This window comes from Salmo trutta, chromosome 18 (assembly GCF_901001165.1).
Source record: "Salmo trutta chromosome 18, fSalTru1.1, whole genome shotgun sequence".
Taxonomy (NCBI): Eukaryota; Metazoa; Chordata; class Actinopteri; order Salmoniformes; family Salmonidae; genus Salmo; species Salmo trutta.
This window is the reverse complement of record NC_042974.1, coordinates 55,141,726-55,159,622: the sequence shown is the minus strand read 5'-3', so window position 1 is coordinate 55,159,622 and position 17,897 is coordinate 55,141,726. Positions and strand designations below refer to the sequence as shown.

The 17,897-nt window shown below is 40.0% G+C and overlaps 1 protein-coding gene across 17 annotated transcripts in view; it reads left to right on the top strand.

Moving 5' to 3' along the window:
• The window catches only part of LOC115153540 (calcium-activated potassium channel subunit alpha-1), a 214,617-nt gene that overhangs the window by 196,446 nt on the left and 274 nt on the right, over positions 1-17,897 (top strand). For 3 of the 17 annotated variants that reach the window (XM_029699097.1, XM_029699101.1, XM_029699102.1), the window contains 9 exons: positions 1,653-1,776; positions 2,343-2,567; positions 2,988-3,180; positions 4,354-4,470; positions 9,166-9,296; positions 10,383-10,577; positions 10,936-11,063; positions 11,283-11,504; positions 17,030-17,058. In XM_029699097.1, coding sequence (XP_029554957.1) covers positions 1,653-1,776; positions 2,343-2,567; positions 2,988-3,180; positions 4,354-4,470; positions 9,166-9,296; positions 10,383-10,577; positions 10,936-11,063; positions 11,283-11,504; positions 17,030-17,058 — 1,364 coding nt within the window. Of the gene's footprint in view, positions 1-1,652; positions 1,777-2,342; positions 2,568-2,987; positions 3,181-4,353; positions 4,483-4,860; positions 4,930-9,165; positions 9,297-10,382; positions 10,578-10,935; positions 11,064-11,282; positions 11,505-16,102; position 17,897 lie in introns of those variants that run through there. The other 14 variants (XM_029699085.1, XM_029699092.1, XM_029699091.1 and 11 more) reach the window with 7 other exon arrangements.

Below are 17,897 nucleotides of genomic sequence, written 5' to 3'. Positions count from 1 at the left end.
ACAAATGGTCCTTTTGTTCGATAAAGTCCTTCTTTATATCCTAAAATAGTCAGTTTAGCTGGCGCGCTTAACTCAGTAATCCACCAGTTTCCTTCGTTCAAAATGCATACAAATGAATCCCAAAAGTTACCAATAAACTTCGTCATAACAAGTCAAACAATGTTTCTAATCAATCCTCAGGTACCCTAATATGTAAAGTAACAATAACATTTAAGACAGAGAATAGTATGTTCATTACCGGAGATAATTACCGAAGTACTACGGCCAAAATGGGAGCCACCTAGAAAAACTACAAATTCTAGCTAATTTTTCAAAAAACAAGCCTGAAACTCTTTCTAAAGAATGTTGACATCTACTAGAAGCCCTAGGAACTGCAATCTGGGAGGTATTCCTTTGATTTTCCCATAGACAGGCATTTTAAATGGCGTCACCTCAACAACAACAAAAATTCCGGATGGATTCTCCTCGACTTTTCGCCTGCTATATCAGTTCAGTTATACTCACAGACATTATTTTAACAGTTTTGGAAACTTTAGAGGGTTTTCTATGCAATACTATCCAATATATGCATATCCTAGCTTCTGGGCCTGAGTAACAGGCAGTTTACTTTAGGCACCTCATTCATCCAAACTTCCGTATACTGCCCCCTAGCCTTTTATTTCACCATTGGTCTCATGGTGAAATCTCTGAGTGATTTCCTTCCTCTCCGACAACTGAGTTAGGAAAGACGCCTGTGTCTTTGTAGTGACTGGGTGTATTGATACACCATTCAAAGTGTAATTAATAACTGCACCATGCTCAAAAGAATATTCAATGTCTGTTTTTTTGGTTTTTACCCATCTACCAATAGGAAAACCTCCCTGCTCTTTATAGTTGAATCTCTGTTTGAAATGCACTGCTCGACAGATAATTGTATGTGTTGAGTACAGAGATGAAGTAGTCATTCAAAAATCATGTTACACACTATTATTCCACACAGAGTGAGTCCATGCAATTTATTATGTGACTTGTTAAGCAAATGTTTACTCCTGAACTTATTTAGGATTGCCATAACAAATGGGTTGAATACTTATTGACTCAAGACATTTCAGCTTTCCATTTTTAATTAAAAACATAATTTCCCTTTGACATTATGGTGTATTGTGTGTAGACCAGTGACACAAAATCTCAATTTAATATATTTTAAATTCAGGTTGTAACACAACAAAATGTTGGAAAAGTCAAGGCGTGTGAATACTTTCTGAAGGCACTGTACATACTGTAAGCAACAGTCAGGTTCCCTGATCTGAAATATGCTTTTCTGACATGTAGACAAAACATCCTTTAGTATCCTGATGTTCTTTATCTCTAGCTTGTAAGCATGATATACTATACCTCCATCTGCTGAGCTGAAATATAAACCAGACAAATATGTCTCGCCAACTTTCAGGTTATACGACCGCATGTAAATAATGCTCAACAATTTATTGCCTTTCATCTTGATGTTCAAATATTGACCAGCGGCTGCCGACCATGCGCCAGTTCATTACGTTTTAAAACGACACAACGATGACAACCTTCCAATCCTCCCTCCAGGTCTATCTCTTATCCTTCCATTTCTCTCCTCCCTCTTCTCTCTCCTCCCTCCCTCCCTCCTTCTTTTGTTTGATTAGGCATGACCCTCTCCTCATGCCGGGGAACGAACAGATTGAGAACATGGACATGAACGTGAAGAAGTACGACTCCACAGGGATGTTCCACTGGTGCCAGTCCAAAGACATCGAGAAGGTCATCTTGGTGGGTACCTCACTCCCTCACGCTTCTCCATACTCCCTCCCGCTGAGGGGGTCATTCATCAGTGCTTGTGTCCCAAATGGCACCCTATTTCCTATATAGTGCACTACTTTTGACCTGAGATCTATGGGTTTTCTGTGGGTCCTGGTCAAAAGTAGTGAACTATAAAGGGAATAGGGTGTTAATTGGAACGCATCCGGTGACACTGTCCTCTCCCGCGACAGACGTATCGTGTCACAAAAGGGCAGTTAAACACATTGTAATGAGGTGGTTGGCATGCCATTTGCTCCATGGGGGGGTCCTGTGTATAGGACATTTCTTATACCAATATGCTGTATTAGAAATGGCAAATTACAATCTAATAGATACTATATTACAGTCAGTAGGTGAATAATAATTTCAAGGGACACTTTGTTCAGAATAACTGAACTGAATGAGGATAGCATTGGTTAGTAATTTGCAGCCTGCAGGTATAATGCTTTATTACTTGTTATAAGTAAGAGCCTTTCTAATGTCCTTTTATAAGGCTTGTATTATATTATGTCACTGGATTTGTTTCCCTGTCTCAGACCAGAAGTGAAGCTGCCATGACTGTCCTAAGCGGCCACGTGGTCGTCTGTATATTTGGAGACGCGAAGTCGGCTTTGGTGGGCCTAAGGAACCTTGTGATGCCTCTGAGAGCTAGCAACTTCCACTACCACGAGCTGAAACCCATCGTGTTTGTGGGTTCTCTGGAGTATCTGAAGAGGGAATGGGAGACCCTTCACAACTTCCCCAAAGTCTCCATCTTACCTGTGAGTAGAGCTAAATCACATTTTGAAAATTGATGTCAGTTTGTTTTCCTCCAGAAGAAAGACACAAAAGGAATATGAGTTAATTGAATCAGAGTTAAATAACTGAAACTGAGATTCAGCGATCTGACGTGACCATTCACACTTTGTACAATGACTATCTTTGTTTAATGTTATATAGCTGTATATACCTTTACATTTTGGCTTTGTTCAACTACAGTGTTGTACAAGTTATTACACTCTAACAAATTACTGTGCTGCCAGCAATTTACTGTAAAAATTACAGGAAATGTTTTACAGTGTATAGAATAACTTTTTCATCTTTGTATCCCTCTCCTGTCACAGGGCACACCATCACATCTCTACTATTATAATTTATGATAGAATAACAATGTTTGTTCATCTTATATTCATATTTCACAGGGCACACCATTAAGCCGGGCCGATCTGAGGGCCGTCAATATCAACCTCTGTGACATGTGCGTCATCCTGTCAGCCAATCAGAACAATATTGACGACGCGTCACTGCAGGACAAGGAATGCATCCTGGCGTCACTCAACATCAAGTCCATGCAGTTTGACGATAGCATCGGGGTCTTGCAGGCTAACTCCCAAGGTAAGCAAGGGGAAGGAGTTGGCCTATCATAGTTCAGTGCTCTGCCCAGAGGGGACAGGCCCTGGCAGGAAGAAAATCCTTGACCTGGTGTGTTTGACAGGAAAGCCTGGTGATTCATGTTCTTCAATGACTAGTTAGCTACTGGTTGGTTTCTTCATAATGTAATTGGTGATAATCTGGCATTATCCTGGCATAAAGCTTTACTTGAGAAAGCAAAGTCAATTAAATGTGTATTTGTTTGTAGATTAAAATGCAAATTAATAATAATTATTATTATTATTCATATGTAATCAATCTGAACATTTTTTATATTTTTTATAGCAGATCATTTATCAATATTATATCAAACAATTCTCGTGTGAGGAGTGGCAGTGGAGTGAGATGGTCTTCAATAATGGCCTGCCACTCCCTGGCATTGAAAATGAGACCTCTTGACCTGAAAATACATTTCTGTGCACTTTGGTTGTGTCTCTAATACTTGTATGACCTAGCGGTTTTCCGTAGTCAGCAGCAAGACACAGATGTCAAAACAAGGACCATGTATAATGCATACAGCATCACTGAATTAATGTGTTTACTTGTCAGTTTGAGGAAAGCAAGAGATGTCATGTCAATCTCACGTCACTTGTTTTATTATTTTGTGGCTTTAATGGAAACAAAATGGGCCACATGTAACATTTGTTATGTTTTAGGGATGGATGGAGGGACCTCTCAAGAATATTGCACTCAACATTGTGTAATATTGTCTTACTACAAATTATTTGAATGTGACAAAGAATTGCTAAAATATACATCAACCTATAAATAAATCATTATTTGTTCCTTTCTACTGATATACCTTCCTCAGATAATAGATAAGTAAAGGGAAAGGGGGATACCTAGTCAGTTGCGCAACTGAATGTATTCAACTAAAATGTTTTTTACGCATTTAACCCAACCTCGCTGAATCAGAGAGGTGCAGAGGGCTGCCTTAATCCACATCCACGTCATCAGTGCCGTGGAACAATGGGGATAAATGCCATGCTCAGGGGCAGAACAACAGTGCTACATAGCAGGAATGTGTTTTGTAGTAACCCACAATGTATGCATTCATAAAGCCTTTATAACAGCTACATAAGGCCTTTTAATATATGTCATAGGCAGTCATTAACATCTATATATCTTTCCATGCAGGTTTCACTCCTCCAGGCATGGACAGGTCCTCTCCTGAAAACAGTCCACTTCATGGGGGGTTAGTTCGACAGGCTTCCATCACAACAGGAGCCAACATCCCCATCATCACTGAACTAGGTATGTCAGCAGGTATGAATGAAATGTCACTTTGACAAACTCTTTTAGGAGGGTGAAATGTGTGAAAAGGAAAAGTTTCATGTAATTATATTAATACTTTTTTGTAATGATTGACCAAAAAGCACAAATGAATTGCCTCATTGAGAATATGAAACATTTTCTAATCTAATCTATAGTAAGAATGTTTCATGTTTTGACGATGACAACCAACCAACACCAAACAGAGCATAATTCCTGTCAATTGCTGCTCTCTAACATTCTGAAGATGATTTTCATGTTTTTAACCATTCATGACTAATACATTCATCGAATCTTAACAACCTCTTGAACATGCTTCATCACCTAACTATTTCTTGTCTGTAGCACCATTATCAAAAACAGCAGGCAAAGTCCTGCCTGTGGTTTCATTCAGTCAGGATAAAAGCAGTGGGATCAACATACAAATAATAACAGAGCTGGGTAAGAAGCTAGTCCCTCAGTGTTGCTCTACAGCCGCCTCCTCCTCCTCCATCAAGCTTCCTTTTGATTTCTCGTGCTGCCTGGCCCAAGAGGCTGTGGTTGCTTCCCAAATGGCACCCTATGACTTATGAATTGCACTCCTTTTGACCAAAGCACAGGGCCCTGGTCAAAAGGAGTGCACTATGTAGGGAACAGGGTGAAATGTGGGACATAGCCCTAGTCTGGTTCATTCCCATGGTATCACTTTGAGCACATTGTACTATGTTACTCTGGGTTCTTTTGTTGCAATTGACTGTTTTGGCCTATTTATTTTCTTCCTTTCTTCATCCGCCTGTTCTTTTCTTTCTCTTTTCTGAGAATCACAAGGACCTTTCATCCCAAAACAAGTCCTTGTGGCTGTTTCCAAAGTAGCATCTTAGTTCTTCATAGATCATATCCTCTGGCCAATGACCTCCTTCCTTTCATCTGACTCGTCAAATCTGACTGACGTTTATTTTCGCACCCAGCTGGAAGTGTCTGATAGAAGTAGCACTTCTGAAACAAAACTCAACATCAATACTTTCTTTTTTAAGAGCTTTGTGCTTTTTGTGGCCAAAGGCATGTTTAAAAAAAAACTGGCATAGTTTTGGGCAGTGAAAAGTATGTAACAAGACTTTTTAAATGAATACCCTGAACAAAAATATAAACGCAACATGGTAAGTGTTGGTCGCATGTTTTATGACCTGAAATAAAAGATCCCAGAAATGTTCTATAGGCACAAAAAGCTTATTTCTCTCAAACGTTGTGCACAAATTTGTTTACATCCCTGTCAGTGAGCATTTTTTCTTTGCCAAGATAATCCATCCACCTGACAGGTGTGGCATATCAAGAACCTGATTAAACAGCATGATCATTACTCAGGTGCACCTTGTACTGGGGACAATAAAAGGCCTCTCAAAAATGTGTAGTTATGACACAACACAGTGCCACATATGTCTCACGTTTTAAGGGAGCATGCAATTGGCATGCTGACTACAGGAATATCCACTAGAGCTGTTGCTAGAGAATTTAATTGTAATTTCTCTACCATAAGCTGCCTCCAACGTTGTTTTAGAGAATTTGGCAGTATGTCCATCCGGCCTCACAACTGCAGACCACGTTTATGGCATCTTGTGGGGAAGCAGTTTGCTGATGTCCACATTGTGAACAGAGTGCCCCATGGTAGCGGTGGGGTTATGTTATGGGCAGGCAGGATATGGGTTGTAATAGCTGACCACAAATCCAACCAGAGACAATACTCACAGATTCAATATACACTGAGTTTACAAAATATTAGGAACGCCTGCTTTTTCCATGACCAGGTGAATCCAGGTGAAAACTATGATCCCTTATTGATGTAATTTGTTAAATCCACAGTGTAGATGAAGGGGAGGAGACAGGATAACTTTTCCTGCAGTCAAATGACCAAAGCGCCCTCTAGTGGCATCATGGGTGGAATGTTATTACTATTTTTCATAATTAATAAACATTTATTGATTTTTACACCGAAAATCCAGTGTTTCTATGTCAAACGGTTTTGTTATATTTCAGTCTTCTGTAATGTACAGTGCCTTTGGAAAATATTCAGACCCCGTTACTTTTTCCACATTTTGTTACGTTACAGACTTATTCTAAAAATGATTGTTTTTTTCCCCCTCATCAATCTACACACAATACTCCATCATGACAAAGCAAAAACAGGATTTTAGATGTTCTCTAAAAAAATGGAAATATCACATTTACATTAGTATTCAGACCCTTTACTCAGTACTTTGTTGAAGCAACTTTGACAGTGATTACAGCATCGAGTCTTCTTGGGTATGACGCTACAAGCTTGGCACACCTGTCTTTGGGGAGTTTCTCCCATTCTTCTCTGCAGATCCTCTTAAACTCAATCAGATTGGATGGAGAGTGTTGCTGCACAGCTATTTTCAGGTCTCTCCAGAGATGTTCGATGGGTTGAAGTCCGTACTCTGGCTGGGCCACTCAAGGACATTCAGAGACTTGTCCTGAAGCCACTCCTGTGTTGTCTTGGCTGTGTGCTTAGGGTCGTTGCCCTGTAGGAAGGTGAACATTCGCCCCTGTCTGAGGTCCTGAGTGCTCTGGAGCAGGTTTTCATCAAGGATCTTTCTGTACTTTGCTTTGTTCATCTTTGCCTCGATCTTGACTAGCTCCCACAACCCCACAGCATGATACTGCCACCACCATGCTTCACCATAGGGATGGTGCCAGGTTTCCTCCAGACGTGACGCTTGGTGGACTCTAATCAAGTTGTAGAAACATCTCAAGGATGATCAATGGAAACAGGATGCACATGAGCTCAATTTCGAGTCTCATAGCAAAGGGTCTGCATTCTTATGTAAATAAGGAATTTCAGTTTTTTATTTGTAATATATTTGCAAACATTTTTTAAAGCCTGTTTTGACTTTGTCATTATGGGGTATTGTGTGTAGATTGATGAGAATTTATTAATTTTATTTAATCCATTTTGTTTAAGACTACCAATAAATTATTTGACCCTGATTTAGCCCACTGCAATAAAAAGTTAAAGAAGGATTTTTAAGCCTTGGGACAATTGAGACATGGATTGTGTTTGTGTGCCATTCAGAGGTTGAATTGGCAAGAAAAAAAGAGTTCCTTTGAACGGTGTATGGTAGAAGGTGCCAGGCTCACCGGTTTGAGTGTGTCAAGAACTGCAACGGTACTGGGTCTTTCACGCTCAACAGTTTCCTGTGTGTATCAAGAATGGTCCACCACCCAAAGGATATCCAGCCAACTTGACACAACTGTGGGAAGCATTGTAGTCACATGGGCCAGCATCCCTGTGGAACGCTTTCGACACCTTGTAGAGACACCTTGTAGATGCCCCGAAGAATTGAGTCTGTTCTGAGGGCAAAAGGGGGTGCAACTCAATATTAGGAAGGTGTACCTAAATGTTTTGTACACTCAGTCTATGTTTGGTTTCATCAAGGATGCCTATAAGATTAAGATCTTCTCCAAGTACAACAATGATTTGAATGTATACTTATGAAATACTAAACCCCCTCTCATTCTCATAACAATCCATATCCCCCGCCATTGACTGTTTAAAGCAATCCCTCTGTGCTATCAGGCATTGTGTACATTCTATCACTGAATATGTGATGCTTCATAGTCACTGTTGGATGTGAACAATGTCTCAGATTAAGTTGCACATTTAGTCTGTATGTAAAAGTATATGGTATGCATGATAATTCTTTACTCCATATGATTGAGCTTTTGATCAAATTGAGTTATACTGTTTTGTATATTCAGCAGCCTACACCTTGACCAAACCGGCCCCATACGCGCGTCCGCCATGTGGTCATGTTGATTTTGTCTCTCCCCACTAGACACGTTTAAGACGCAAGTTAAAATATCAAAACCAACTGTGAACCAACTCTATTAATTTGGAGACTGGTCGAAACACACATGAAACATTCATGGACATTTAGCTAGCTTGATGTTGCTAGCTACTTTGGCCTGGGAGATAAACATTGGGTTGTTATTTTACCTGAAATCCATAATGGTCCTATTTTTTGCTGGAACTCTGTAGAATTTCTGTAGAATTTTGAGTTAACACACGATTTTGAATCTCTATTTTGACAATTATTTCACAGGTAAAGGGGAGACCTAGTTCGTTTTTTGTTAGTTTTCTTTGATTAAATCAAATCAAATTGTATTTGTCACATGCGCCGAATACAACAGGTGTCGACCTTACAGTGAAATGCTTACTTACAAGCCCTTAACCAACAATGCAGTTTTAAGAAAAATAAGTGTTAAGTAAAAAATAGATAAGTAAAAATTACTTAAAAGAGCAGCAGTAAAATAACAATAGTGAGGCTATATACAGGGGGTACCAATACAGAGTCAATGTGCGGGGGCACAGGTTAGTCGAGGATTAATCTCTCCACATTCATCTTTCAATCACCCACATGGGTATGCTTGGGAAAACCAATGAGTAGATGGGAAAGGCGGGACTTACAGCGCATCAGCGCATCCAAACTGCCCGTTGACGCACGAGCAGTTTGGATGAAATGAGTGAATAACATGTATGTGCTGCAATGCTCACGCGCGCAACCTGGCCGGTCTAGTCGGCATGTTACTGGCAAAGTCAACAGCATGTGTGTCATGCTATACCATGATACTGTAGTAGCATACACATCAATAAGTTCATATTTGTATGTCTTTCTCCACCAGTGAACGACTCCAATGTTCAGTTCCTGGACCAGGATGATGACGATGACCCTGACACAGAGTTGTACCTCACTCAGCCCTTCGCCTGTGGGACGGCCTTCGCAGTCAGTGTGCTGGATTCCCTGATGAGTGCGGTACGACACAAAACCCAGACCTGAAGGCTTGTGTTGGCTCCCCTGACCGATTGGCTAGGCTTTAGCTCAGTGGGCTCGCCAGAGACCGGGGTTCGGACCCCAGTTGATAACGCAAAGTGCTTGTGGTTTAGACATTTCATACCCTAAATGCGCAAAGAAAATATTGGTTAGAAAGGTGCAACTATAGATGTTTTTAACTAAAAGGTATCTATACAGACATCATCATATCAAGCAATGTCTTAGTGGAGTCCCATTGGTACAATTGCATTTTATGTCCCAGTGTTTAAAAAGCTCCAGGAAGTAAGACATGAAAGCCTGGCACTTTATCTGGTATGATGGCTTCATCTGTCTACCTTTCACTTTGACTGAGAAGTGCGATTCACTGTAGACAAAGGTCATGCTACTTAATAGATTGGCCTCGTCCATCATTCTGCTTCTGGAGCCCTGACAGCGGCCCAGCCAGGGGACATGTCCCTGTGTAGAACAAACAAGGACAGTCAGACAGAGAGACAGCTGTAGCCTCTATAGTCTACAGCGATAGAAAGCGGCAGACTTCACAGTACAGGCTCACTAATGGGGAACAAAGCAGTCACCAAGATGTGCATGATATTAAGGAGAAGGGACAGAGAAATCAAAAGGCCTGAACATGTTCTCTAGTCTACATCGGTGTAGCTGACTAACAGGAGGTTGTTAAATATTTATTATCCCACCACTGCTACAGTGACTTGTTCCTACTACTCTCTTCTCTATCCAGCTAAACCTTTCGTTCCGGATCTTACCACTCCTAAGAGTACTTCAACAGCATGAATGTGTAGGAACAAGTCACTGTAGCTCTGTCTGATGGACGTGAAAGGAGAGGAGTGTGAGAGAGAGTAACCTGCAGTAATTGGAATATCCTGTTTGTTCAGTCTGGGTGCAGGGCGACGTGAAGAGACAGGCCAGGGTTAGATAGCACTGTCTCTTCAGGCTGCATGGCACTTTGAGTGGATTCAGCTGTGACTTTGGCTGGGTTTGCTTTGCTTAAGGATACTCCCTCTCTCTCTCTCTCACTCTCTTTCTCTCTCTCCTTCTCCTTCATCCTTTCAGACATACTTCAATGATAATATCCTCACCCTGATCCGGACGCTGGTAACAGGGGGGGCCACTCCGGAGCTGGAGGGTCTGTTGGCGGAGGAGAACGCATTACGAGGAGGCTACAGCACGCCGCAGACCCTCGCTAACCGGGACAGGTGTCGTGTGGCACAGCTAGCCTTGTACGACGGGCCTTTCGCTGACTTGGGAGTAAGTGACTGGTTGTGTTTTGTCACCTCGGCTTGCAGTAGAGAGAAGTCCTTCGGGGCTGTTTGCTCACCGAGGCCAGTAGGGGAGAACAAGGCATGTGGAGACGGCTGGGTGATATGATATATCCAGGCCTGTGACCCCTATCATTGCAAATGCTGAACCATACAAACAGTGGACATGTTTAAAATGAAATTCGTTTTGAGGGAGATATACTATGTTCATATGTAAATACACCTTTCATTCACATTAACAAATATTTGTATTTTTATCAGATTTTTTATTGAGATCTGTATCATTTGACAAACGTGTGAGAAATATCAAAACTCAGTATGAAATGTTCTGCTTCTCTGCCTTACAGGATGGTGGTTGCTACGGTGACTTATTTTGTAAAGCGTTAAAAACATACAACATGCTGTGCTTCGGAATTTATCGATTAAGAGACGCACATTTAAACACACAAAGTCATACAAGTCAATGCACTAAACGGTGAGTATGTTGTAGCTTAAATTACTGTTGGCAGAATGTCCACTACCCAGAAGGCAAAACTGGTTGCAACGACATCATTACAACTAGATTTCAACCGTTGTAATATGGTTGTAATTACGTCATTTCAACCAGCTTTGACATCTGGTTGATAATTTTTTGGGATAAATCAATAGTAGATCATCTGTATTGATGACTCATCACGGTATCTTTCCTCTTTAGGTATGTGATAACCAATCCGCCATATGGTTTTGAGTTGGTGCCATCAGACCTGATCTTCTGCCTGATGCAGTTTGACCACAATGCGGGTCAGTCCAGGGCCAGCCTCTCCCACAGCTCCCATTCCTCCCATTCTTCCAGCAAAAAGAGCTCCTCCGTCCATTCTCTCACTGCCACCAACCGTACCAACCGCGCCAAGAACAGGGACTCGCGGGACAAACAGAAGTATGTACCCCTCTAAAGATGGATGCATCCCAAATGGTACCCTATTCTCTATATAGTACACTACTTTTGACCAGAGCTCTATTGGCCATTTCATTTATGGTACAAAAGGTTAATAAAATAAAAAGTGTTACTGCTTGACAGTTAGTGTCTCTTTTAAATCATTACCAATTTGAGGCAAAAAAAGAAAAAAGATTGTTGCTTTTAGGGTTCAGGGAATAGGGTGCCATTTGGGACGTAACCATGTTTGTCTGATTCTCTGTGTTTGTGTTTGTTGAGTAATGTCTGTGAACTGTCTTAACTGTTGTCAAGTGTCCTATCCGGTTTCTTCTCACTGATCGACATCAATGGCTCTATAACATAGAAATCAAAATGCCTACCGAAGTGCCTTAAGTTGATGATGACAGCCAGTGCTTGACTTGGGCCAGAGCTGTCCGGAGTGCCGTACCGGCACTTCTAATTTTTGGGGAATTGCGTACCGGCTCCTCTATAAAACAAAATAGCATGTTGCCGGCCCAGATTCCCACACCAAGGCAAAAAAGTTTGATCAAAGTGGAATGAAGGCAGGATCTACATTGAATAATAGCAAGGGAGAGTGGGCATTCATTTTTCTGACTCCGCTTTGTTCAAGTTTATTTGCCGCTAGTCAGTGAATCTGCGTGTGACAGTAGACTTGTGCAGATTGAAAATGTGCCAGCCTGAATGGCATGATGCGCAGTTCCAAGTTGTCAAATTAAGGTTTGTAAGGTCATGGAAATTAGTTTCATAATTGTTGTTAATGTAAATCATGAAAGCACACTTTTAAATATGATCAATCAATTAAAAAACGACATATCACCCATTATCAGAATGACCCTTCAGTGCACGTCTGTGGTGCTGTGTGTGTGCCATTGTGAGTGGGCTGTTGCCCGAGGAGAGAGAATGCGACATTTCAGCAGCAGGTATAAAAAAATAATGACGGACAACAGACTAACTAGATGGCCAATTCAAAACATAACTTGTAGCAGTTATGTCGCTATTTAATTATAGCTAACTAAGCATTAATGTAGTTGTCGCCTTTCCACCGGCACTATAGATAGCCTAAATACATCTGCACCGTAGGAAAGCTGGGATTCCCCTCTACGGAAAAGTATGAGAATGTATGCATTCCCTACTGTTAGCCGCTCTGGATAAGAGCATCTGCTAAATTACTTAAATGTAAATGTATTAAACAGTTAATGTGACAACGTAAAAAATGATCTAAGAATAGCCTAATTGACAAATAACTTGCTGTGCATAGATCTCCCCTGAAACAGTAATATCTGAGCCTTATACAATACCAGTCAAACTACTCATTCAAGGGTTTTTCTATATTTTACTATTTTATCCATTGTATAATAATAGTGAAGACATCAAAACTATGAAATAACACATATGGAATTATGTAGTAACCAAAAAAGTGTTTAACAAATCAAACTATATTTGGGATTTTAGATTCTTCAAAGTAGCCATCCTTTGCCATGATGACAGCTTTGCACACTCTTGGCATTCTCTCAACCAGCTTCAACTGTTATGCTTTTCCAACAGTCTTGAATGAGTTCCCACATATTCTGAGCACTTGTTGGCTGCTTTTCCTTCACTCTGCGGTCCAACTCATCCCAAACCATCTCCATTGGGTTGAGGTCGGGTGATTGTGGAGGCTAGGTCATCTGATGCAGCACTCCATCACTCTCCTTCTTTGTCAATTACAATACACAAAGCCTGGAGGTGTGTTTGGTCATTGTCCTGTTGAAAAACAAATGGTAGTCCCACTAAGCGCAAACCAGATGGGATGGAATGCTGGGGTAGCCATGTTGGTTAAGTGTGCCTTGAATTCTAAGTAAATCACTGACAGTGTCACCAGCAAAGCACCATCACACCTCCTCCTCCATGCTTCACAGTGGGAACCATACATGCGGAGATCATCTGTTCACCTACTCTGTCTCTCACAAATACATGGCGGTTGGAACAAAAAAATCTCAAATTTGGACTCATCAGACCAAAGGGTAGATTTCTTTCGGTTTAATGTCCCAAGCAAGCCTCTTCTTATTACTGGTGTCCTATAGCAGTGGTTTCTTTGCAGCAATTCGACCATGAAGGCCTGATTCACGCAGTCTCCTCTGAACAGTTGATGTTGAGATGTGTCTGTTACTTGAACTCTGTCAAGCATTTATTTGGGCTGCAATTTATGAAGCTGGTAACTCTAATGAATGTATCCTCTGCAGCAGAGGTAACTCGGGGTCTTTCTTTCCTGTGGCGGTCCTCATGAGAGCCAGTTTCATCATAGCGCTTGGTGGTTTTTGCGACTGCACTTGCAGAAACTTTCAAAGTTCTTGAAATGTTCTGGATTGATTGTCAATGTCTTAAAGTAATGGTGGACTGTCGTTTCTCTTTGCTTATTTCAGCTGTTCTTGCCATAATATGGACTTGGTCTTTTACCAAATAGGGCGATCTTCTGTATAACACCCCTACCTTGTCACAACACAACTTATTGGCTCAAACGCATTAAGAAGGAAAGACATTCCACAAATGTACTTTTAGCAAGGCACACCTGTTAATTGAAATGCATTCCAGGTGACTACTTCATAGAGCTGGTTGAGAGAATGCCAAGAGTGTGCAAAGCTGTCATCAACGCAAAGGGTGGCTACTTTGATGAATCTCAAATATATTTTGATTTGTTTAAAACCTGTTTGGGAAAGGCGTGCCGCTAGCGGGTCACCTTGCCAACATCCGGTGAAATTGCAGAGGGCCAAATTCAAATAAAATTATTATAAATATTTAACTTTCATAAAATTACAAGTGTAATGCATCAAAATAAAGCTTAACTTCTTGTTAATCCAGCCGCTGTGTCAGATTTCAAAAAGGCTTTATGGCGAAAGCACACCATGCGATTTATCTGAGGACAGCGCAGAGCACACAAAACCATACAAACATTTTCTAGCCAAGTAGATTAGTCACGAAAGTCAGAAATGGCAATAAAATTAATCCCTTACCTTTGATGATCTTCATATGGTTGCACTCACAAGACTCCATGTTACACAATAATGTAAATTTTGTTCGATAAAGTCCCTCTTTATGTCCAAACACCTCCGTTTTGTTGGCGCGTTTTGTTCAGTAATCCATTGGCTCAAATGCGGTCACAACAGGCAGACGAAAAATCCAAATAGTACCAGTAAAGTTCGTAGAAACATGTCAAACGATGTTTATAATCAATCCTCAGTTTGTTTTTTGTCTAAATAATCGATAATATTTTAACCGGACAATAGCGCCGTCAATATAAAAGAAAAACAATGAAAGGCGCGTTCTAGGTCACGCGCACAGGTTGGGGACTTTCCACTATCCACTCATTCAAAGAGGTCATTCTCCCTAATTTTTCAGAATAAAAGCCTGAAACAATGTCTAAAGACTGTTCACAACTGGTGGAAGCCATAGGGAATGCAATCTGGGTCATAACCGTTTATATGATGGATAGGCTTTCAATAGAAAAACACCCATTTCAAAATTATGATACTACCTGGACGGATTTTCCTCAGGTTTTTGCCTGCCATATCAGTTCTGTTATACTCAAATACATTATTTTAACATTTTTGGTAACTTTAGAGTGTTTTCTATCCAAATCTACCAATTATATGCATATCCTAGCTTCTGGGCCTGAGTAGCAGGCAGTTTACTTTGGGCACGCTTTTCATCCAAAATTCCGAATGCTGCCCCCTATCCTAATTAACACTTTTTTGGTTACTACATGATTCCATATGTGTTTTTTCATAGCTGTGATGTCTTCAATATTATTCTACAATGTAGAAAATAGTAAAAATAAAGAAAAACCCTGCAATGAGTATGTGTGTCCAAACTTTTGACTGGTACTGTATATAAACATGTCTAGTTAGATACCTTATCCATTTGATCCCTGATTCATTGAACGAGGGAATAGGCAAAAGTATTTGGTTTTAATATTTTATATCAAGGGTGGCAACAGTAAGCAGCCTTCCAGTCTCAATAATGCTTACTTTTTCATGTAGACTATAATAATAGTCATGCAAATTTGGTTAAAAGTCATGGAGAAGTCATTGAAAATGTGTATGAACCCTTAACAGTGAATAATCAGAGGTCTCTATAGCATAATGTAAATTTTGAATTTCGCCAAACATAGTTTAAAGGACCGACTTGGAAAAAGACAGTTCCTGCACTTCTTTCATCCCAATTCAAGCGCTGATAATAGCAGAATGTAACACTTGATATTAAGATCCTATTTATTAATCATTGTTCCTATATTTGTAAATGTCAATAAGCAATCTGTTAATAGGCATTAAAGCGTTTTAATTATTTATTACTGAGTTAAGATAATTAATAAGGTGTTTGAACATTGTTCACAATTTCAAAATAATTTATAATGTACAACCAGTGTACTAATAAACCAGTTATAAAGCAGTTATTGTCAACTCCTCAGATGATTTATAAGGCATGTGTTAATGGTTGATTAATGGTTTGACTCACTATTTATAAACATATTTATAAATGCATACTGAGAGATCATTTGTGTGTGATCTCCTTGAGAATACTGAAGTTTAAGTGTGGGTTTACAGGATATCTTTAACAGTTACTGAGGTTGCTGAGTGAATGCTACAATGGTTAGTACTGTAGGTGAGACTACAAATATACTTACGAGCTTGTTTTTATTTATCTTGCATATTTTTTGGTCTTACATAGCATACTTATTTTAGTATTTTAATATAGGCGAATGCCTATTTTAGATATATTAAGTTTGGATGTTGCATGCTTTTCATATCTTTTTTTTAAATTACAGTGAAATCAAAAAGAGGGCCATTTATACAGTAGCATGGACAACTCTCTGAACGCTGTGGAAACAAGCATGGACATTCTATAGTTGCTTTGCATTTGTATACCAATGTAGCGTACATGCTGTAACATCAATTTATCAAATTATAAGCAAATGAATTGGAACCATGTTACCGTAATACACTTTGATGTGTTCAAACGTTTTTAGGGATGGATATTAATCTAGCCTGAGGCTAGAACTTTTTATACTGGGCTAGTAGAAAATCTGACAAACTAGCCAGCCAGGCCAGTGAAATGTTCAAATATCGCATGGCACAGATTTTGAATTTGTGATCTATTAGCCTGGCTGGTCAGTGCCCAAAATCCTTAAATGAATACTTTGGGATTTTGGCAATGAGGCCCTTTTATCTACTACTCCAGAGTCAGATGAACTCATAGATACCCATGCTAGTAGATACCTATAGACTTCCAGGCATTGCGCTAACGCTAGTTAGCATTGGCTCTCGAAACTACCTCTAACTTCCTTCATAGTGGACACAGAGACGTAAACATGGTATACACGAGTTCATCTGACTCAGGAAGTAGAAACAAAATCCCGAAGAACCCCTTTAAGTTTCATCCCAGCACATTTAGAATGCTTATTAGACATATGGTTATACAATGTATGGTGGCTATTTGTCTTACATGTGTAGTTCACACTTGTTTTTCTAAAGTGCAACAAGGATGAATAAAATGGGCCAAGGTATGGATGCGATGAATGAATATGCATGAAGTCGATAATGCATCAAAGTCATGCCCTTGTTGACTTTTTTTGTTGTTGCTTTCTAAATGAAAGCAAAGATACTTCTGGTGTTTCCAAAATAAATGCAACAACGTCCGACAGCATCCCAGACCTGCATGATTATAAGCTCATCATCAGTCCCTCTTAAATACTACATTATGGAATTGTTCATATGACCACACCAAATGGTTTGATGCCACCTTGACTTGTTTTCAGACAAATTAAACAGCAAACACATTTTCCAGATGGGGACATAAAGTAAAAAAGTAAAGTCAGTCAAAGTAGAGTAAATTCCCTTTAAAGTGCACTCCTTTTGACCAGGACCCATAAAGCTCTGGGTCAAAAGTAGTGCACTATATAAGGATTAGGGTGCCATTAGGGACGCAACCTATGAGTCCATTTCAGCCATCCCAGCTGACCCAGAGCTGAATGCATTGATTGTTTAGACTATTGTACTGTGGTGGTATATTATGATATTTGCATTGCATGACCACTGACACACACAACAGCATGGTAAATTATTCTATAAAGATAACTTGCTATCTGACATTATGTCCCATTCAGCTTAAACACCACTGATTTGGAATGCTTATGATATAGCCTTTTAATCACTTAGACATTTTGGTAAACAGTGATTGCATTCCAAGTGGCACCTTATTCCCTAGTGCACTACTTTTGACCAGTCCCCTATGGGCTCTGGTCAAAAGAAGGTGCACTGTATAGGGAATAGGGTGACATTTAAGATGGAACCAGTAACATCCACAAACCATTAACTGTTTGATTTCTCTGTTGCTTCTCAG